The 23,775-nt window shown below is 35.3% G+C and overlaps 2 protein-coding genes across 3 annotated transcripts in view; one reads left to right on the top strand and one right to left on the bottom strand.

Moving 5' to 3' along the window:
* The window catches only part of CCSER1 (coiled-coil serine rich protein 1), a 907,623-nt gene that overhangs the window by 669,542 nt on the left and 214,306 nt on the right, over positions 1 to 23,775 (bottom strand). The window lies entirely within an intron of this gene.
* Positions 21,211 to 21,523, top strand: LOC123391860 (thymosin beta-4). Its single transcript, XM_045079363.1, has one exon. The coding sequence runs from the start codon at positions 21,284 to 21,286 to the stop codon at positions 21,398 to 21,400; it is 117 nt and encodes a 38-aa protein (XP_044935298.1). The 5' UTR covers positions 21,211 to 21,283; the 3' UTR covers positions 21,401 to 21,523.

Consider the following 23,775-nt stretch of genomic DNA (forward strand, 5'->3'; position numbering starts at 1 on the left):
AATTCTCCCCTCGTGGTCCAGTAGCTGTTTGTCCCTCTTTTGCTCAGCTTCTTTATTCTCTGTCATTTGGTCTTCTATATCACTAATTCTTTCTTCTGCCTCATTTATCCTAGCAGTTAGAGCCTCCATTTTTGATTGCACCTCATTAATAGCTTTTTTGATTTCACCTTGGTTAGATTTTAGTTCTTTTATTTCTCCAGAAAGGGCTTTTATAGCTCTCGAGAGGGTTTCTCTAATATCTTCCATGCCTTTTTCGAGCCCGGCTAGAACCTTGAGAATTGTCATTCTGAACTCTAGATCTGACATATTACCGATGTCTGTATTGATTAGGTCCCTACCCTTCGGTACTGCCTCTTGTTCTTTTTTTTGTGTTGAATTTTTACGTCTTGTCATTTTGTCCAGATAAGAGTAAATGAAGGGGCAAGTAAAATACTAAAAGGGTGGCAACAACCCCAGGAAAATATGCTTTAACCAAATTAGAAGAGATCCAAAATCGTGAGTGGGGAGAAAGGGGATAAAAAGAGGTTCAAAAAGGAAGAAAGAAAAAAAAAAAAAAAAAAAAGAAAAAGAAAAAAAAAAAAAAAAAAAAAAAAAAAAAAAAAGAAAAGAATTTTTTAAAAAAAGAAAACACCTAAGAAAAAATGTAAAAAAATATATACATATATTAGATAAACTAGTAAAAAATCGTTAAAAAAGAAAAAGGTAACAGTTAAAAAAAAAATTTTACCCGAAGGCGAGAAAAAAAAAAAATGAAAAAGAAAAAATTAAATTAACTGCAAGACTAAAAAAAATCACAGGAAAAAAGCCATGAGTTCCGTGCTTGGCTTTCTCCTCCTCTGGAATTCTGCTGCTCTCCTTGGTATTGAAACCGCACTCCTTGGTAGGTGAACTTGGTCTCGGCTGGATTTCTTGTTGATCTTCTGGGGGAGGGGCCTTTTGTAGTGATTCTCAAGTGTCTTTGCCCCAGGCGGAATTACACCGCCCTTACCCGGGGCCGGGGTGAGTAATCCGCTCGGGTTTGCTTTCAGGAGCTTTTGTTCCCTGAGCGCTTTCCGTAGAGTTCCAGAGGACGGGAATACAAATGGCGGCCTCCTGGTCTCCGGCCCGGAGGAGCCGAGAGCCCAGTGCCGCACTCCTCAGTGCGCCCTCAGAGAACAGCGCCCAGTTACTCCCGTCTGCCTGACCTCCGGCCGCGCTCCGAGCTCACCGAGCCTGCGACCGGTTCAAGGTAACACGGAGCTGCGAGCTTACTGTCAGCTCTATCTCTGTAGTCGGCTTTCCCGTTCCAATACCCGCAAGCTCTGCGACACTCAGACACCCCCGATCCTTCTGTGACCCTGCGGGACCTGAGGCCACGCTGACCCCACGTGGGCTTCGCCCCGGTTTAGCCTCTGGAGCGATGTCCCTCAGCGGAACAGACTTTTAAAAGTCCTGATTTTGTGCCCGGTTGCTCCGCCGCTTGCCGGGAGCCGGCCCCTCCCCCCGGGGTCTATCTTCCCGTCGCTTTGGATTCACTTCTCCGCCGGTCCTACCTTTCAGAAAGTGGTTGTTTTTCTGTTTCCAGAATTGCTGTTCTTCTTCTCTTCGATCTGCCGATGGATTTTCAGGTGTTTGCAATCTTTAGATAAGCTATCTAGCTGATCTCCGGCTAGCTGAAGCAGTCTCAGCTTGCTACTTCTCCGCCATCCAAAAATGCGTATTTTTTTAAAGAACAAGCTGGTGGTTGCCATAGGGAAGAGGGTAGAGGGCTGGCTAAAATGGGTGAAGGACCGTGGGAGATAGAGGCTTCCAGTTATGGAAAGAATAAGCCACAGAAATAAAAGGTACAGAATAGGGAATATAGTCAATGAATGACAGTGTAATAGCACAGTATGGTGATGGATAGTGGCTACACTTGTGGTGAGGGCAGCATAATGCATAGAGAATTTGAATCACTATGCTGTACACCTGAAACTAATGTAACATGGTGTGCCAACTATATTCAATGGAAAAACTTAAAAATTTTAAATATAAAATGCATACATTTTCTTTTTTTTTTTTTTTTTTTTTTTTAAGATTTTATTTATTTATTTGTCAGAGAGACAGCGAGCGAGAGTGAGCATAGGCAGACAGAGTGGAAGGCAGAGTCAGAGGGAGAAGCAGGCTCCCTGCGGAGCAAGGAGCCCGATGTGGGACTCGATCCCAGGACGCTGGGATCATGACCTGAGCCGAAGGCAGCTGCTTAACCAACTGAGCCACCCAGGCGTCCCAAAATGCATACATTTTCTTAGCATCATTTAAAATAAGAAGAAAAAAATGATATCAATCTATTTTCATGATGAAGCAGAACCAAAGGTCACAGATGACATCTCCTTGATTCTAAACCTGACATCTCCTTGATTTCTGTGCCACTGTCAATAAAGCAACACAAATGATTTCTGTCAAATAGTCTTACCTCCAATGAAAGCAACATTTGTTCAATAAAATACTATAGGGGGCGCCTGGGTGGCTCAGTGGGTTAAGGCCTCTGCCTTCAGCTCGGGTCATGATCCCAGGGTCCTGGAATCGAGCCCCGTGTGGGGCTTTCTGCTCAGCAGGGAGCGTGCTTCTCTCTCTCTCTCTCTTTCTCTGGCTGCCTCTCTGCCTACTTGTGATCTCTGTCAAATAAATAAATAAAATCTTTTAAAAAATAAATAAATAAAATAAAATACTATAGTTACACTATGTGCAACTGGCTAAAGATGAACATGGTAATGTGAAAAAGAATGATCTAACAACTAGAATATTTGAAATTCTAATATTTTAAAATACATATTATAGAGAGAGATTATTATTTCTAGGATTCATTCTTACGTGTGTACTAGTAAGAATTCCAAAGTCACGACATGTACTCTATCATCTCCTAGTTGGTGTCCCTGTCAACTTTTTGCCAGGAATCATAATAATTCTTCAATTTTCACTACACACTTCTCTAAGATTATTCCTATGAGAGTATCAATTTGTATACATTCCCTCATTACCTAACACACAAAAAGCTATCAATAGTACGTTTCTACAGAATAAATAATAGTTACTGTCATTCAAAAATCCTAAAATATGCTCTCTATCTACCTCTCCAAAATTGCTTCCTACAAATTATAACAACCAAACATATCCATTGGTTTCTGAAAATTCCATTTGCATTTCTTTCATTGCACTGGTATATCCCCTTGTCTCAAATGCCGAAAGAGCATATATAAGATAACATATTTATACTCTATTAAATCACAGACATTTTTTTTACAACGCTACTTATAAAAGTACTAAAAAAAGGTTTCTTGATAGGAAAATTTAATGATAAGAAAGTTTAAAAACCTTTCTTTAAGTTTTCTCCCTTTATGTGCAATATGCACTGGTTCTCATGAACCATAAGACTACCAACTGCATCCACACTCAGCAGAATGCATTTGCCTAGGAAATCCTATGGACTACTCATTGTACTTCTTGCTAGAGAAAAACATCTATGACCGCCTCATTCTTTGTGCTACCTCTGAGCAGAGTGCTTGTACTCTCAGAATCTTTAGTGTTGAATCAATACAGTGAACAGAAAATAATGACCCCTTAACTTAATAATATCTTACTTAGCATATTGGAATAATGTCTCAGTTAATATTAAGTATCTTATTGCCAAACTATTTTGATGAAGAATAATTGTGTCCTTTTTAGGACACCATTTTTTTAAACTATTAGATGTTTTAAGGAAAATACATTATCCAGAAAAAGTATTCACATATACAGAGGAATGTTTAAGGACTCTGAATTATTAGGCCTACACTAGTTTAATAGTCCTAGAATTTCTAAGGGAGGAGTGTATGTGTGTGTGTGTGTGTGTTTAAGTTATCATTTTAGCTTTACAGGAAATGCTTATTTTTCACTATTACAAGTGCACATAGTTCTGAAAATTGTATGAGATTCCCAACACTCTATTATGCCATATGTGGAATTAGAATCTGTTGAAGAAAACCCAACATGTAAGCTTGTTAAACCACTCGCCATAGAACAAAATGAAGACAGCTGTTCTAGTGAAAAATGGGTAATTTTTGGCATAGTTTTTTTCTGTAATTAAGCTTTAGGTTTTATTCTAGGTTTATCTTTATATATCTATATAAGAAACTATGAAGTTGGCAAATATTTTACTGATTCATAATTATCATAATTTTATTTATAAATAGGAATCAAATATATCCAGTGATACTTATTGTGCCAAACTTGTGTTAAGTAACACAGTATAGTGGGAGATGCAAAAGACTGGTTCAATAAACCTGATTTCCAACATTGACCCGGCCACCAAAACAGCTCTGTGATCTGAAGCAAATCAAAACCTCCCTGAGGCCCTTCCCATGAAATGAATTATTAGAACAGCTATTCTCTGTAATTCCATACAAATCTAAAGTATTAAAATTTACAAGACAATTATGAGATTCTTTCCCATGTCTGTAAACTATGCAGAGTTAGTCAAACTGCAAAGTCTATGGGCACAGTCCCCAAAACTGGTCTGTCTTCTGATAACAACAGAAAGTTTGGAATGTTTCCCAAACACCCTTGAGTACAATAATTCACTGGAAAGACTTACAGAATTCACTGAAAGCTATCTTCACAGTTAGGATTTATTGTAGGGAAAGAGTACAGTTCAAAATTCAGTCAAAGGAAGAGGTGCAGAGAGTCTGGGAGGGTTCCAAATGCAAAGCTTCCCTTGTGCACATGAAGCATTACTCTCCTAGTGTTGATATGTGACAATACACAGGGCGTACTGACAACAAGGGAAGCTCACATGAGCTTCAGTGTCCATAATTTCTAATGGGACTTCATTACATAGGTGATTAACTGATTGAGTACACAGTTGAACTATCCTCCAGATTATCTGATTATCTAATGAAATCAAGTTTTTACACTAAATCATATGATAAGTCTTTCTAGCATAGCCAGCTTCACCCTAAAATTGCCAGGTATATCCATACCCATTAAAGATCCAATGTGGCCAGCTCCCCACTCTAAACAAAGACAATGCTATGAGGTATGATACAGGTCACAGGCCAAACTTCTTTTTGGGCAAGGCTCAATTCTTCACTGCACATATGCGATGTTTCCATAGAACATGACTAGTGATCTAATTTAGTCTTAAATTGCTAAGCTTAAAGACGAAAAGGAAATATGTCACATAATTTTTTCTTAGATTCTAGAGCCATATCTATAGGTGGGAAAGTATCATTGTGAGGGTTTTTTTTAAATCTATGTTTACATTTTAACATTAAATAAACTAGTAACTCACAAATATACTTATATACTGAATACTGTATATATTGTGTGAGTTAAAGACTTATTGGTTATTTTCTTCTACTTGTTCCCAAATTTTCCATTTTGGACTCATAATTCTGGTAATAAAAATTAATTTATTCCCTTGTTCAACAATATTTATTGAAGGCTTACCAAATGTACTAAATCCTGAACAATGAATAAGAAAGAAAATTTCCTAACCTAGATAATGAATATACAAACAAATATTAAGATAATTTCAGCTACTGATAAAATGCTATTTTTTAAAAAGATTAATATAATTTTCGCAGCTACTGTACATGAGGTGGGCAGGAAGGCCTTTCTAAAGGTGTCATTAGGGCTGAGTCATGAATAATAGGCAGCCATATGAAAGTTCAGAAGGAAAAGCATTCCCAACAGAAGAAACAATATATGCAAGTCATCTAAAGTGCCTGTGACCTGGCATGCGAGGCAGAGAAGGCTTAAATGGTTTGAGCTCAGAAGGGGAGGGGAGGGAGCAGCAGGGAACACAACAGATTAGGAAGCAAGGCATTCTGGGTCATTTGTTAATATCTTTCAGTCAAGGAAGGAATTTAGACATCATTGGAGAGTGACATGCTTAAATATACATTTTAGGAAAATCATCCTGACTACTCTGCCAAGAATTCATTGTGAGAAAACATTTTCTAATGGGTCTTAACAGTCAAAAAGGCATGCATTATTTTACAGATGAAAAGCCTGAGCATTAGAGGAATTAAATGATTTGCCTGAGACCATGACACTTAGGTTGCAGAACCAAGATTTATTTTTTTTTTTAAAGATTTTATTTATTAATTTGACAGAGAGAAATCACAAGTAGACAGAGAGGCAGCCAGAGAGAGAGAGAGGGAAGCAGGCTCTCTGCCGAGCAGAGAGCCCGATGCGGGACTCGATCCCAGGACTCCGAGATCATGACCTGAGCCGAAGGCAGCGGCTTAACCCACTGAGCCACCCAGGCGCCCCCAGAACCAAGATTTAAACATGCTTTCCTGAAGAATAAGTTTCTCCACTATGCTTCTCTTCGAGGGATGTGAGTAACTCAGAGAGAGAGAGAGAGAGAGGTGTCTTGGTAGCTTGAAGAAATTCCTCTCAAATACCAAGAACTAATTGTTTGTTTAAGGCTACTAGCATTTTACTAGATGTTTGGACATACTAGATGTTTGGATGTAAGTGAGCAAAAAGAGGTCTAGACTGTTTTCCTTGAAACTTCCCAAAAAATTATGCTCCCATTTTTTTCTAACTTCTATGGACTCTCAGTTTAGCTAATCTCTTTGGGCCGCAATTCACTTTCCCTTAAAATCAGAACAAATCATCCCTGATAATCTACTTTCTCTATCTATAATTCCTTTCCCACACAAATAATCCTTCACTATGCTGTTTGAACATGTTAAAAAAAAAAAAAAACTCTGACCTTTCAAATTTTGCTTGACATTTTATTTCTTTTTCACAGTTACGAATTGAACCAAATGCCTTTTTTGTTTACATTTCCACCAAGGTTGGATCAGTGTTCCATTCCCTTTATAAAAGATTCCCTCATCTTCATAATTTCTGTTAGCTAAAAAAATAACTAATATTAGGATGGGGATTAAGAAGTGTACTTGTGATAAACACCAGGTGTTGTACAGAAGTGCTGAATAACTATTTTATATGCCTGAAACTAATATTACACTGTATGTTATCTAACTGGAATTTAAATAAAAACTGAAAAAATTACTAACATTAATTCTTTCAATGTAGCTTATAATATTATTCTTACTTATATCATTTTGAAAGTAAAGATGGTGTATTGTTCTCCCTTTGTAGCTCCTACAGCACTGAGTACATATATTAATAATATAATTTAATCAATTGATATTTATTCAGAACCTTCTATATGTCAGGGTCTGGACAAATAACACACAGTCCTGAATTTTGAGTTTGTTGACTAGAACAGTATAAGATATAAATTAGAGAATTATTTGACTTGATGAGAAATCCATAGCTATATAATCTTCATATTAAAAAGTACCATATTGGAACTAGCTGGAAAGCAAAATAATAAGTATTTTCATATTAATATACTTTGTATTAAAGTACAAAGAAATATAACCTCACAAGCAGAAGTAGCATACCAGAAGCAGTTGCAGAGTATCTTTTTTCCCTCACAAAATTAGAACTTCCTATCTATTTAAAAGATTGAATTTATATTGCTTTATATAAAGGAAAAGGATTGAATTTCAATGACTAAGATAAAAATAGTGTTACATCATCCAAGAGAAAGACGAACAAACATTTCACCAACATTAGTGTATGGTCATAACTAGTTTAGAATGCTTTGTCATCAGAGCAATGTCTTCAGTCCTTAAATATCTATAGTGATCTATAAAGGTAGATAGTCCTATTTCCTCTTGGAAGGATTAGTTTAAAACACACAATATTGACATATACTCTATAATAAAAATATGTGTATTTATAAAATAAACATATTCAAGTTGCATCTAAAATGTAGAAGACAAGAAAATAGCATTAGGATGCAAATTAGAGAAAACTGTCATAGATGAGAGTCACACCAAAATAGAATTGGTTCATTTCTTTAATATGACATGTTTGCTAACTTATTTAGTTAATATAAGATTTTCAAATGAATTTACCCCCTCCTTAGATCAAAATAAAATTTAGATAAATATTTGTATCTAAATCACTTGTAAAGCTAAAGACAAAATTGGAATATTTCATCCTGTCCAACTATTGACATCAGTTTTTACTACATACAACTACTATTAAGAAATCTAATGAAGAACTGCCTAATTAACAGAAATCGAGTTCAATACCTAAAACCCATCAATGCAAACCAATCAATTCAACTTATTGATGTATAAATCAATGGAATTTATGGTATAATGACTAAGGATATATAAATAATGAAGATTAAAGAAAAAATGTAGGTTTGGAGAAACATCAGTTAAACAAATATTTATAAAAAATAATTATAGTTGTTTTGCAATATTATTATAAACGTTTTTTAGCTCTGGAAACTCATTTTTCTTTCATTCTTATAATTACAGATTAAGATTTATTTTTATGATCATCACCCCAAAATGCATTTAAGCACATTTTCCCCTTCTTTCCTTTTTTGCTTCATAGAAACAGTATCATCACATTCGTGAAATAAAATAATTTTTAAAAATTATTTATTTTTATTATTTATTTCATTTTTATATTTAAAATAAAATAAAATTTGTGAAATAAAATAATCAGTATTAATCCCCTGCACATGATGATATTTCTTGGTGTGCAAGTATAAAAAAGCAAACAAAAACTTGATACAGTTACATATTAATTTATTTGCATTTATATATAATATACACATATATATAAAGCAAATAAAGATAAAATCAGGATTTTTATTTTTATGAGTCTATTGTTTTTACCATTTTCCTCTAAAACGTACCATTGTTTCTAAAAGACTCAGACTTTGCAAATGTACTTCATAAATTTGAGGAAAATCTTGAAGAATAATGAAATGAAATACATTTTGTATCTTAAAATGATAACCCGAAATAATTCAGAATGTTCAAAATCCTACCTGATTGTTCCCTTCTGTGCTAATTATCCCAAATACTAATTATCACATGGGTGTATAGTTGTGGCTGGGTAAGACTGGTTTCCCAGATTTGCATTCCTGCTACAGCTACTGTGCCCTCATATAATAATCCTTGACCACAGAAGGTATTGTTTTTTCATTATTAGTTCCTCTGCTCCTGCTGCATTCTTTGAAGATTTTGGCCCTGGACTGTCCAACAGTCCTGGCTGCCACCAACATCCAACTGTCCAGGCTGGGCTAATCATCTTCCTTTGTGTTTTCACATCATTTAGGCTTACTACTATTTTATCACTTTTTACTGCATCACAATCAGTTCCTGAATTATTTCTTGTGCCTACTGGACTTTAAACTTTTGGAGAGTATGGAGAGAGTGCACAATACCTCACGTTTCTTAACCAACTGAGCCACCCAGGCGTCAATACCTCACATTTCTTAAAAGAATTGGCTCTTTATCAAATACCTGTCCCTAAGAAGGTCACGCCGTCATAAACAAAACTACTTCTCACCTAGGAAATAGAGATTGAAAATGGTTGTCAATTAAAAGCTTTAAAGATAGGGACAATGACAACTTCTCATATGGCTAGATCCAGGTAACAGAAACAGAAGAGGGGCACCTGGGTGGCTTAGTCGGTTAAGCGTCTACCTTTGGTTCCGGTCATGATCCCAGGGTCCTGGGATGGAGTCCCACACTGGGCTCCCTGCTCAGTGGGAGCTTGTTTCTTCCTCTCCCTTTGCTCTCTCTCTAATAAATAATCTTAAAAAAAATCTTAGAATTAGTTGAAATATTTTCAGAAAATATCAGAACACAAAGCAATTATAAAAATAAAACAGAATAATGAATTTGAAAAATTATGAAAATCAAAAAATATAAAGGAACTCTGAGAGGCAAGACAATTACAATTGAGGTTAAAGGTGTCATCTTTATTATATATAATAAAAAAGCAAACATTCAAAATTAATATTACTCTAGGTGAAGACACTAATAATAAAGTAATAATATATCAAATGTCTTGAATATAAATATCACTACTGATTTAATATAATTGTATGTGATGCAGTATTACTGTTTAAAATTTATCAAAATTAGTGCCAGAAGATTTATTTAATCTACATGTATTTTTATAAGAAGAATCCATTTTTATCATTTTCTCACTTCACCTTCATCATCCATTCACCCCATGAAATATTTCTTTTTTGTGAACCACTTTCTGAGACATTCAGAATGCTTATCACAACGACTGGTGCTTTAATATAATTCTGAGACTCTCTCTCATTCTTAACCATGTGCTATATACCCCAATTTCCATAGAAAGTTAAACTGCCATTTCTTTATTTCAAAGGTCCATCACACCATCTTAACTCTATTATCATCAGTCTCCTCCTCATATCAAGCAAATGGCTCCTCTGATACACCATTTCCCCCCTTTCCTAATAGTCAAAGCATTTTATCTACTTCATGACCACTAATCATGTGGGAAAACAGTTCAGTCATTGATGCCCAAGAGACTTGATAAATTCCTCAGTGTGCTTTACATGGTTACCTCACATTGAGGAAAGATTCTTTTTTTGTTTCATAACTCCAGATTTTTAACTTTTTCTTATAGATGGACATTAACCTACATATTGGAGTCCCTTGGAGTGATCTTAGAGCCATGTGACCAGGTTTTGACCATAAAACCATCTCACATAAACCTTCAACATTATCTCTCCCTTCCCAGATAATCCAGAAATTCATAAGTTAAGATGGCAATACAAAAGGAAGAAAGCTTCTGAGTCATAACATGAAGGAAAGCTGCCCTGGTGAGTTGCCAGACCCACAGTAGATTTTGTGTGAGCAAGAATCAAATTTGTATTGTATTTAAGCAATCGAGAGTTTTCTTTGTTTACTTTCCGGCACCACCTAGCCCAGTCTATCCTAACTAATAATTTCTCATTCTGTGTTTACTCTTACTTCATATGCTCTCTATCCTTTAAATCCATTTAAATCCTGTGATTTCCTAATTGTCCTCTACCATAGACTTTAAATAGTCCTGTGTTCCTATCTTTTAGCAGGTCTCTATTTCTTTTTTATCACTGGCATCACCAACTCTCATATTGGATATATATTTTGTGTACAAGTTCCCTAAGGGAATTTTATACTGTGTTTCAAGTCTTATGGATTCAACTTTTTTTTAATTTGCCATTTTAAATGATATCCATAAACACTACAACATGTGACAAGAAATGAGTTACTACATATTTAAATTATATAATATATTACTCTTCCATGTAGAGAGACTTTAAGAATATAAATTCATTCCACAAGAATTTATGTCTTAATTGCATTACAATCAAATGTGTTCTGCAAATTTATGATGTGCTATTTTGGTAATAACAATAACTTAGATAATGTAGACAACTATGTCTGAAAGAAGGTCCACATTTACCAAACTAGAATATTAATTTGCCTTGCAATTCTAAGCTGTAGAATCAAGGTACATTATCTTAAGCATATTCAGTATATGGAAGAGGCGAGAATTAAATGAGCTCATGTCCCCAATGATGTTTTACCCAGATCCAGTCTTAACTTTTATTTTCAAAAGCAATTTGATATATAAGGAACAATCCCATATTGCAACTACAATTATTTTAACCCACTCTGTCATCTGCCAAAAGTACATCAAGTATAGTGAGAGGACACACATTTTTGTAAATGAAACTAATTCTGACTGTGTGGCCTAGCTTTAGATCACTTTCTCTTAAAGACTTAGTTTCTTTGTAAAATGGAAACAATCAGTCCTGCTTAAGTAGCTCACACTGGTTGTTAGGATAAAGTTCTAAAGAATATGGTACAATGTTTTGCAAATATTACTTATTAATTCTAGCTAACAAATCAAGTATATGTTTTAGTTCTGCCAGACCTAAAATTAACTGGCCCATTCACAAACACTATTGTTAGGAAGAGGTCAGTTCAGCTCAGACCTAGGATTTTCTAGAAACATGAAATTATTAAATTCTAAGTAACACCATAAATACCTGAACAGTGTTGCTCAATGAATGATAGACATTTGTTAAATACCTGCCAAATGAATTAATGAATGAATAACATAATTACAGTATATGTATATATTATATATAATGTAATAATATAATTTATTGACGGGGAGAAGTAAGAGCTAAAAGGCAGGGAGAATTTAGAGATGAAGCAAAAAAGTGTGATGGAAAAAAGATAATGATGTTATATCTATTATTTACCCTATTTGAAAAATTTAGAGTTTTAAAAAATTACAAATGTTTTCTATGGAAATTCTCCATCCACAGTTAACTTACCTAATTATTGTTTATTTCAAATCATATTTATCTGATCAGTAAAAAATGCTCATCTCAGTTACTATCATCTCTAAGGAAATGTTATACTGAGTTCCACTGGGTTTCCTACACCTAAGTAGAACAGGATATTCACAAAATGTTTAATGTAAGTCCACGCATTAAATTTTTAGCCAATACTTATTTCTTATGTATTTTCTAATTATTTGGTTTAATCTCATCTCTCAGATGTTATTTTTTCCAACAAATTGACAGCTTTCAATGTGTTACTGGTATTTTCCTTGGAGACCATGGCTCTTTTCTATTTATACGTTGTTGATACAATCCATTTGTTATTAGAATGATTCAGGATTCTGCCACCCAGATTACATATAATTTATCTAGCACTTTCACCTAATTATACCAGTGCTGTACAGTATTAACTGATAGTTTGGCACATATTCAGATTTTGGATAGCAAAAGCATTTCATGAAACTAAATTTCAGTACAAGTAAGATTTTATTACCTAGTCATAAATGTTGGTGGAATATAATCCCCTCTCTGAAAAATAGCTTCAACAACACAATAAAATAATATTATTTTATCACTTCAAATATAACATGTCTATGAAGAAGTGTGTATGAAGTGTCTCTTTTACCCCATCTGCAAGCTATCCTTTAGCTTACCACAATTTTATGTTTGCTAAAAGAAGACACAGACTTTGAGTCAGGCACAAAAAGAACTTTATTACCCACACCAATAACAATAGCTAGGGTCAGCATTTTGTATGTGTGTGATAACTTCCTAAGTACCAATTCCCACAAGTCAACACAAAGAGATCCATGTGATATGTGCACATGAACTTGGTTATATTGCATAAGATGAAACTGGTTGGAGGGGTGCCAATAACATACCAATCTTTCATAATGGGCCTAAGTATACCTGCCATTTGTTTTAGAATAAGGCACTGTATCTTCCAAGTCTGTCCACAATGAAACATTCTTGAAAAATATTCTGGCATAAAGGCAGTGAGTGCTTCTGCTTATAGGAGGTACCAAAGTATGAGAGATACACAGAGAATAAAATGGGGTTTTTTTGTTTAACAATACCCAACTCTTTTCTAGAGCATCTTAACCTTTGAAGAATTTCCCCATCATCTTAACACCCTTTTGGCTGCTCTGATTAATCTGAGTGGCAAAGGCTAGAATCCAATCCATCCAATTCATCCTATAGAGCATTTAATTAGACTAACAACAAGACTCTGAACAAAAACATAACACTGACTTGAACTCAACCAAGTCTCCCCCTGGGTCCCAGATCCAGATGGCTGAACAAATCCTGTAAGTCATTAAAGAACTGACTTTACAAAAACAAGTGGCTTTCTGTATTGACCTTTCCACTCGACCCAAGACATTAACCCAGGTAAAGCAAGAAGTATTAAACATTGCACAGACTCAGTCTTGACAGACAAGGAGAAAGTCTAGAGCAAATCGATTACCCATGATGATCCTGGTCAGCAAATTGAGGCTAACCTGAATGTGAATGCCTTCAAGAGCCAAAGTCATATTGTTGATCACTGCAACTAAAGGCAGGGAGAAATAATGTACCATTTTTTTAGAACTGGTGATTCCCATTGTTGGGATAACTACACACTGAATGCACATTAATAACGAGCCACTTATTCCTCTGCGAAAACCCACCAGTACCACAGACAACCTAGTTTTGGAGCGATCTCTACAGTCATCTGATAGCTATATGATCTACTGGTAGTATTTCTTTAAATACCTGAAGGTCAATTATGACCACCCCAATAATGCATGCATTTCAAAAAGGGAGGCAATTAATTCCTGGCTTCTATACCAATAATATAGTATCAGGGTCATATACGGTGCTCTAGGGAACATAAGGGTTTTTAACAATTTTTACTCTTTCCCAAATGGGGAGCACAAAATGACAATGCCTCCAACATGGCACTTTCTTTGGTTGCCTTGGGCTTGGCTCTTACAGCAGCAAATTTTCTACGGAGTCCACATTAATCCATATCACTTACTGCCCCACTGACATATATCTCTTAAGTTCTCACCTGGTTTCATCATAAGGGCTAGGGGAGTTATCTTGGGTAGCAGAAATGAGAGCAAGAATTTATCTAAAATTTTGGGGGTTAGTGTCTCCTTCTCCAGTGGGTCACCTTCATCAGCATTATAAATCCAATCCATGGCAGTATGAGCCTGAATACTAGTCAATACATCATCTATAGTTTACCATGAGAGTCTATCTCAGAAATTTCACCAAGTCAAAGCTCCTTATAGCCTCTGGAACCTACTAAAAAAATTACTCTGAGACCTTCTACTGTCACATCTGCATATATTTAAGGTTCGTAGACTGCAAGAGGGATTGGGCCATAAAACAACCAAGTGTCGTCATTATTCTGTAATAAGTATTGCATTCCCAGGGCCCTCATTTCCCAAGTAAACTAGCCAGTGTTATTTTGATTTTCCTAGTTTCTGTCTATAGCAGTCACAAATTCTCCTACCTTCACCTTCAGTGTGTGTGTGTAAGATTCTGTGTCTTCTGAAAGGGGGTAAAATTCTGTCCATCCAGCAAAAATCTTGGTTCTAGTTGTTTTAGCCTGACAACCAGAATGGCTAGAAAATCCTCCTCCTCTCCCTGTAAAGAGGAAGGCCTGCAACCAACCTCTCACTGTCAAGAAGATCTCTTTACATCTACTTCCTAGTATTCTATCTGCAAACACCATTTCAATACCTTATTTAAAATTCAATGAAGTCAAGAACCACTTATTTCCTGGTTGACCATATACTCTGGTCAACAGGTTTGCTACCAATTCCTGTAGACTTTCCTCAAATCCTGTTAATCAACCCATATCCGTCCTCCTTCAGAAATAAAATATCTGCCAGCATCTTAGCCTCATCACCTAAACTGTCAAAAACTATGAAGAGTCTAAAACTTTACCTTACTTAGAAGCTGACAACTTCTCAGGCACAGTTTCATGGACGCTAAAAGAAGCCATAAGACTCCTGGGTAAGAAACAAAGGACTTTATCACTCACAGCTATAGGCCAGTCTAGAGTATGAGCATTTTCTAATGCCATTTCTGAACCTAAATTTCCTCAGGGAAATGCAAAGGGAGACAGTTGACATCTGTACATGCAGTGCATTGCATTGTAGAAGTGTAAACTTAAAAACTCAAATATTTCACAATGGGTAGTAACCACACCTTCCCTTTGTTCCAAGGGGGAGACACTTGGACAATCTTGGGTAGTAACCACACCTTCCCTTTGTTCCAAGGGGAGACACTAAGGCCAATCTCTACACAAATATTCTTGAAAATATAGTTTGTAACAAAGACAGTACCTTTGCTCACAGGACATGGAAATTTACTACAGACCCATGGAAAATTATCTTCCATTAAAGTGCTAGAATGAATGTGCTCAATAAAATACACTTCATTTGTACTGTTATTTCACATTTTTTTCAATACAGACCTGATTACATTTCTTAAAAACCATTAATCACAAAATAAATTACCTAATTAAAAAGAAAAGTAAGAGTTATATTTCTGATAGAATACTGTGTGGAGCAGTATCTTGGTTGATTATACTTCTTAAGGAATACACCTGTTTCCAATGTCATGACTTACAATTTCGCTGACTATGGACTTTATTTCAACCACATTGTACCACATGTAGTTTTCCCAATGTGCACTCTCCAATACTGTATTTTGTACATACTAATCCTGCTGCTTCCAATATTTCTGTCAACCGGGGTGGTTTGGTTTTTTTTTTTTTTTTGTCCTTCAAGCATCATTTCTAGAAAAACCTTCCTAATGACAGTGAGTTATGGGTCTTTATGCCTACACATAACTCCATCATAGAATTTATAGCATTATCTGATAATGTTCACCATACACCACCCATAACACATATACACTACACCAGTGAGTACTGTTTGATCTGGTATAATACTTAAAAATCAGTAGATTTTCAACACATTATGTATTTAAAAAATAGGTGAATGAATAGTGTATTTTAATAAAAATTGGGTCCTTATTATCTCATGTCTTAGCTACTGTAATAGTTTGTTATCTGCTCTATTCTTTTACTTCTTTTTTGATTGACTTTTTAAAATTTATTTATATGTTTGTTTGATTTAATTGTAATTGATTTAATTGTAATTGTGATAACTGTGGTAAAATTATTACAAAGCATAAAATTTACCATCTTAGCCATTTTTAAGTGTTTAGCCAGCACTGTACATTCACACCGTTACACAGTCATCACCATCATCACATTTGCAAAACCCTTTCCATCTTGCAAAACCAAAACCCTGCTGCACTGAACAACTCATTTACCCCTCTCCCTAGACTATGTTCCCAACAACATTATTCTCAAAAGCCAAAGTTAGGAACAACTCAGTGTCCACCCCCAGATGAATGGATAAACAAAAAGTTGTGGGGGGGTGTTATTATTATATATTATATATATATATAATGAAATATTATTCAGTCTTAAAGATAAGGAAATTCTGACACATAAAAGAACCTTGAAGACATTATGCCAAGTGAAATCACCCAGTCACAAAAAAGACAAATACTGTATGACTGCACTCATATGAGGTATTTAGGGTAGTCAAATTCATACAGACAGGAAGTCTTCTTCCATTTCTTTAGTGAGCTCCACATACTATTATCAGATTAATGCATTTTAAACATGATTCATCATATCAATTCTTAATTCAAAAAAAAAACTGTAATATCAGGTGCCTGGGTGGTTCAGTTGGTTAAGCCACTGCCTTCAGCTCAGGGCATGATCCTGGAGTCCAGGGATTGAGTCCTGCATCGGACTCCCAGCTCTGTGGGGAGTGTGCTTCTCCCTCCCACCTTCTCCTCTCGCATGCTTTCTCTCACTCTCTCTCTCATATAAATAAATAAAATTTTTTTTAAAAACTGTGATATCTTTTTAAAATATGAAGAATTAATCCTGAGACTATTAACAGAATATTCACAATGCTATAAAATATAATCTTGAAATAGCTTTTTATAGGGCGCCTGGGTGGCTCAGTGGGTTAAGCCGCTGCCTTCGGCTCGGGTCATGATCTCGGGGTCCTGGGATCGAGTCCCGCATCGGGCTCTCTGCTCAGCCGGGAGCCTGCTTCCTCCTCTCTCTCTGCCTGCCTCTCTGCCTACTTGTGATCTCTGTCTGTCAAATAAATACATAAAATCTTTTAAAAAAAAAGAAGAAATAGCTTTTTATTAATGACCTATTAAACACATCACAACATGCTCTATTATCACACAGACATTTCCCTTCTGTATCCCCACTCATATCATCCTTCTCACAAGAAAGCTTTCTTCTCCCATTATCCACTATTTCATTGCTACTCAAATTTTAAACTTTTTCTTACTGCTCCATTCAAAGCAAGTTACACCATTTTCAAATTTTTATTGAACAAATTACATCGACTAGGACATAGAATTACGTGGCCATATAAGCCTCAGGTTGTGAGTTTTTATTTTAGATTTAAGCATCCTTTTTCTCAGGAAGACTTTTAGCTCCGTGATGGCAGAAACTAGGTCCTCCAGTCCTTTGTACTCCAAGAAAACAAATGGCAATTAAAGAGGGCAGGTGTATTCAAAGAGTTCAAGAATGACTGACTAATAGTTGTACAAGATGTCAGCTTTCAGAGACCTAGATGTACAGCTTTGTATGTCAAAGCATTCTTAGACTGATTTCTGTACTTTATTTTTGTGTTTTGTTTTTTTAGATACATGCTTTAGGGTGAATAGTTCATTCATTAGTGTTCTAAATTAATTCCAGTCATGTTCATTTTTTTCCTAGGTCATCCACTTTAGTTTACAGTAAATTAACAGAAGTAATCATCTAAGAATGGTTTTTCACATGGTTCTCACCAAATTATTAGCAGCAAAAAAAAAAAAAAAAAAAAAAAAAAAAAAATCTTAGTATCATTTGACTTGTCATATAACGCTGATCCTAACGCTGGTTTCAGTTTGTAGTACTATTAACTTAACTCTGTCTGTTCATCCATAATAAAAACAGGTTGAACTAGAGGATCTTTAAGACCCCTTGTAGGGTACCTGGGTAGCTCAGCTGGTAATGTCTGCCTTTGCCTCAGGCCAAGATCCCTGGGTCCTGGGGTCAAGCACTGCCTCAGGTTCCCTGCTCAGTGGGGAGTCTGCTTCTCCCTCTCCCTCTGCTCCTCTTCCCCAACATCCCCACCCCGCTCACGCTCTCTCTCTCTCTCTCTCTCTGAAATAAATGTCTTTAAAAAAAAGACCTCTTGTAACTCCAAATTATTCTCAATCATAATAATGAAATAAAGACAACAGTATTTTTGCTGCTATGCTCCTTTTACATGGACAACTTTTATATTTTCTTCTCTGGTTAATTACTACTCATTATTTGTTTTTAAATGTATAAACTCCATTCGTATTTTGAATAATGAAGTTATCTCACTGTTTAATGGTAAGTAAAATGTGTAAAACATCATGTGTTGTGTTAGGGCATACCAATTATTTATAAACTGTTATTTACGTATTCAATTATTGATACTAAGATAATGGAGAAATATAAAATTGAAAGGGTTAATTACTGAAGGGCATATTGTCACTATACATCACAATCCCATATAGGGATTAATTTCTGGTAAAGGATTTCTTAGAGCAGGGATGTTTTAAGGAGATTAATTGAATTCATTTTCTCCTACCATCTCCCCAAAATATAGACAAGATGATCACATACCCTATAAAACTATATGCAGATGTACCTTATATGATGCTAGAAAATCAGATTAAAATTAGACAGTTATTTATAGGCAAGTTCTGGGTTTATTTCCTGCAATAGCTTGTAGCTGCTAATTCATCAAGCTTTGTACCATAAGAAATGTAGCTTTATGAGTTGCATTAGAAAATCTAAGAACCACTAAAGGAAAATGTTAAACCATTTAAACTAATGTTAATTTTAAAAACACATATCTGAATAATTCATGGTCAAAATTAAATATTCCACCTCCTGCAATTTCACATGCTTCAAAGGGAAGAAAAATATATAATAAAAATAACAATGAAAAAAAACAGCAGGGGCTTTAAATTTGCAGAATCCTTTGCAACCAAGATTAAAATGCTGTGTACATAAGGTAAAGCTTTTGAGTGTCTTTCAAACAAGAAAAAAATCTGAAAAGCTTTTATCCTTTGAAAAGGATTGTTTAAAATGGGCTTTCTTAAAGGAATGTGTAATATGTTAGAAAATAAAATGCAAACTATGTCATTTTTATAAGTAAATTTCCCACAGAAGACATACAAAACATATTAAATTTTGAATAATGTTCAAATTTACTCTGAGAAATGTAGATAGCTAAAAGCATATGAAGTATGTGAATGCTTTTATTTTTAATTCAAGATCATTTTACCCTCTTATTGATGCTTTGGTTATACAATGTGAAAACAACCTACCACTGATAGTTAATTTTCCAGAAAAAAATTAAAATCAATACTTTTTGGGCTCTGAGACCCAAAGCTCTAAAAAGCCACCTTTTTATTCCCATAACCTCAACTTAAAAACATCCTGACTCTATGTGGGAAGAGTAACATATTAACAGAAACTGCAGATGTGGACAGATCAACTTGGAAGATGTGATGAAAGATGTAGGCGCCTGACATGCCAGGCACAGGTGCCTAGACAACCCAGAGGTCCATGTGGTAGCAGATGTCTATGCCAGGTGAATCTAATAAACAACATGTTTCCTTGCATACTGTTTAAATTACTTTTTTTTTTTTTTTGGAAATATAAACAAAAAGTAAACAAGAACACAAACACCTGTGCTTTTCTCATTAAGGTTTTATAACTAATTCTGTGAGGTATAATTCCTAAAATTAAGTTTAAAAATTAACCCAAAAAATTACAAGTAAACTGGAAAAGGTTTTATAATACGAGATGATCTTCAAGCTTTTAAAACACTATGGTCATATTAGGTTTAAACAGGCTACTAAGAAAATAAACACGTAATTATGTATTCCCAATATCTCAAAGAAATAACTAAATATTTTTTAAATGTAATGAATTTACAAATACACATGTATACATTTTTTTTTTCCTGTAACATAAGGGGTCAGTAACTACAGCCAGAGAAGAATTCTAAAATACATTATTTTGTCCAACTATTAGTTTACTATAACCTTACATTTTAAATGGCTCTGTTCCCCCATGATCCCAGACTGAGGGCTTTCAAAGACACCTCTGAAGTTGAGCCTTCACTGAAATCTCCATATTCTAAAACAATTCTTTCTCCTAACTGAATAATAATGAATGCACAAGTTATTCAAATTTATCACAAAGGTATTAAGAGGAAAATTTATGGTTCTGTAGTAAAATAATTCATCCTAATAAATTAAATTCATCTATCATATATTTATAGTTTGAAAGTGGCAGCTTCGGAATAACGTCAAAGGCCAAGCAAGTGATAGCCAATGAGATACATATGCTGTTCCTTTGCTCAAAAAATAACCCTCCATAAGCACAAAAAGACTGAAATTACATTAGAGACTCATTCTCCTGTTACAGGTAAGGGAAAGCTAAGACTTAGAACATTATCAGTTTTCAGAAAGGTGAGGCTAAAAGAATGGAGACAGGCTTTGCTAACTCTAGAGAGTTTTGTTTAAAACTGGTATTTTTCTTTCTTTCTTTCTTTCTTTCTTTTTTTTTTTTTTTTGCCTCCCATTGTAAAAATGGTACTTTTTCTTCTATGCAGGAAAAAACTTCAGTAGCTTCTTATTCACTGAAATAAAATTCCTTGAGTCTTTTTAAAATTTTTATTTTTTTCCAGGTTTATTGAGGTATAATTGAAAATAAAAATTGTACCTACTTAAGGTACACAACATGATGTTTTAATATGTGTTTACATTGTAAACCATTCTCAAGCTAATTAATATATCATCACCTCACATATCTACCTTTTGTGTATATGTGATAAGAACACTTAAAATCGATTTGGCAGCGGCTCCTGGGAAGACCGGTCTTTTCTCGCTCGCGCACCTCGCTCCGCTTCCTCTGCAACCTTGTCTGACAAACCCGATATGGCTGAGATTGAGAAATTCGATAAGTCGAAATTGAAGAAGACAGAAACACAAGAGAAAAATCCATTGCCTTCAAAAGAAACGATTGAACAGGAGAAGCAAGCGGGCGAATCATAATGAGGTGGGCGCCGCTGATACGCACTATACATTCCACAAGCATTGCCTTCTTATTTCTTTTTAGCTGTTTAACTTTTAAGATGCAAAGAGGTTGGATCAAGTTTAAATGACTGTGGTCCCCCCCGTTCTTATCACAGAATCTGAACTACTGACTGGGAAGCCAAACCTCCTATGCATCGGCAGGGGAAGGAAAATAACTTGTATGCCAGCGAAGGAAGAAGCTGGGTGGGACACAACTAGTAAAAACTAAGCTGGTCCTAGGTGTCTTGCCGGGCGGTAAACTGCAGTTTAGTCAGAGTGCCATTTTTTTCTTTGAATGATTTTAAGTATTGGAATGCACAATTTTTAAATACGCAAATAAAAAGTTTAAAATGTAAAAAAAAAAAAAAAAAAAAAAAAAGGACACTTAAAATCTACTGTCTCAGCAAATTTCAAATTATAATACAGTATTATTACCTATAATCACTTTCATGTCTTTTAAATCTTTGTCTTGGAAGAGAAAATTATGAAGGTTTTTTTTTAATTCAGTATTTAAGTGAGGGGACCATAGAACACAGTTAAAACACTCAGCTCACTGTTCTTTGAAATTATATCAAATTTAAGTAGTATGTAATGACTTCTAAATACAAAAGATAAAAAAACAGTTTATTTATATCCCTTTTGGTTTCTCCCCCTAACTCACAATTTTGAATTTGTTATTATATGATTATTATTATTATTATTGCTCTTGTTATTGTTACATTGTGTAAGCTTATAACAGTTGCCCTCTATTTCACCTTCTGATAAAGTCCTGTCAATCATATATGAAGGGATAGGTTTTGTTTAAAAAAACAAAACCAAAAGACAACTGACAGAATGGGAGAAGATATTTGCAAACAACATATCAGATAAAGGGCTAGTGTCCAAAATCTATAAAGAACTTAGCAAACTCAACACCCAAAGAACAAATAATCCAATCAAGAAATGGGCAGAGGACATGAACAGACATTTCTGCAAAGAAGACATCCAGATGGCCAACAGACACATGAAAAAGTGCTCCATATCACTCGGCATCAGGGAAATACAAATCAAAACCACAATGAGATATCACCTCACACCAGTCAGAATGGCTAAAATCAACAAATCAGGAAATGACAGATGCTGGCGAGGATGCGGAGAAAGGGGAACCCTCCTACACTGTTGGTGGGAATGCAAGCTGGTGCAGCCACTCTGGAAAACAGCATGGAGGTTCCTCAAAATGGTGAAAATAGAACTGCCCTATGACCCAGCAATTGCACTACTGGGTATTTACCCTAAAGATACAAACATAGTGATCCGAAGGGGCACGTGCACCCGAATGTTTATAGCAGCAATGTCCACAATAGCCAAACTATGGAAAAAACCTAGATGTCCATCAACAGATGAATGGATCAAGAAGATGTGGTATATATACACAATGGAATACTATGCAGCCATCAAAAGAAATGAAATCTTGCCATTTGTGACAACGTGGATGGAACTAGAGCGTATCATGCTTAGCGAAATAAGTCAAGCGGAGAAAGACAACTGTCATATGATCTCCCTGATATGAGGAAGTGGTGATGCAACATGGGGGCTTAAGGGGTAGGAGAAGAATAAATGAAACAAGATAGGATTGGGAGGGAGACAAACCATAAGTGACTCTTAATCTCACAAAACAAACTGAGGGTTGCTGGGGGGAGGGGGGTTGGGAGAAGGGGGGTGGGGTTATGGACACTGGGGAGGGTATGTGCTTTGGTGAGTGCTGTGAAGTGTGTAAACCTGGAAATTCACATACCTGTACCCCTGGGGATAAAAATATATTATATGTTTATAAAAAATAAAAAACAAAAAAAGTTTATCTATAAACATACACACAAACACACACACATCATATATATATATTTAATCTAATCCACTCCTTTTTATTTTTTATTTATTTATTTTAAGATTTTATTTATTTATTTGACAGAGAGATAGAGAGTACAAGTAGGCAAAGCAGCAAGCAGAGGGAGAAGGAGAAGCAGGCTTCCCACTGAATAGAGAGCCCTATTGTGGGAGTCATTCCCAGGACCCTGGGATCATGACCTGAGCAGAAGGCAGCTGCTCAACCGACTGAACCACCCAGGGGCCCCTCAACTCCCCCTTTTTAACAAAATCTTATTCATTCATATTCTGGTAATCAGGATTTCATTTGTTTTTGGTTTCATAAGTGATCGTAGGTGTCATCTAACTGAGCTTCTATCTGTCTGAACACTCTGACTTCCTCTAGTTGAGAGAAAAATTTTATATATAAGCTCTCAGATTACACCTCAGAACTTTGTATCTATTAATTCATTATTTTACAGCATTAGATATTCTTCTGTAGAAGTCTGAGG

Source organism: Mustela putorius, unplaced genomic scaffold (genome assembly GCF_011764305.1).
Source record: "Mustela putorius furo isolate JIRA1106 unplaced genomic scaffold, ASM1176430v1.1 tig00000382_pilon_pilon_pilon, whole genome shotgun sequence".
NCBI classification, from domain to species: domain Eukaryota; kingdom Metazoa; phylum Chordata; class Mammalia; order Carnivora; family Mustelidae; genus Mustela; species Mustela putorius.

What these genes read in the sequence shown, in the direction of transcription:
- LOC123391860 (XM_045079363.1), top strand. Translation starts at nt 21,284, where the DNA reads ATGGCTGAGATTGAGAAATTCGATAAGTCGAAATTGAAGAAGACAGAA.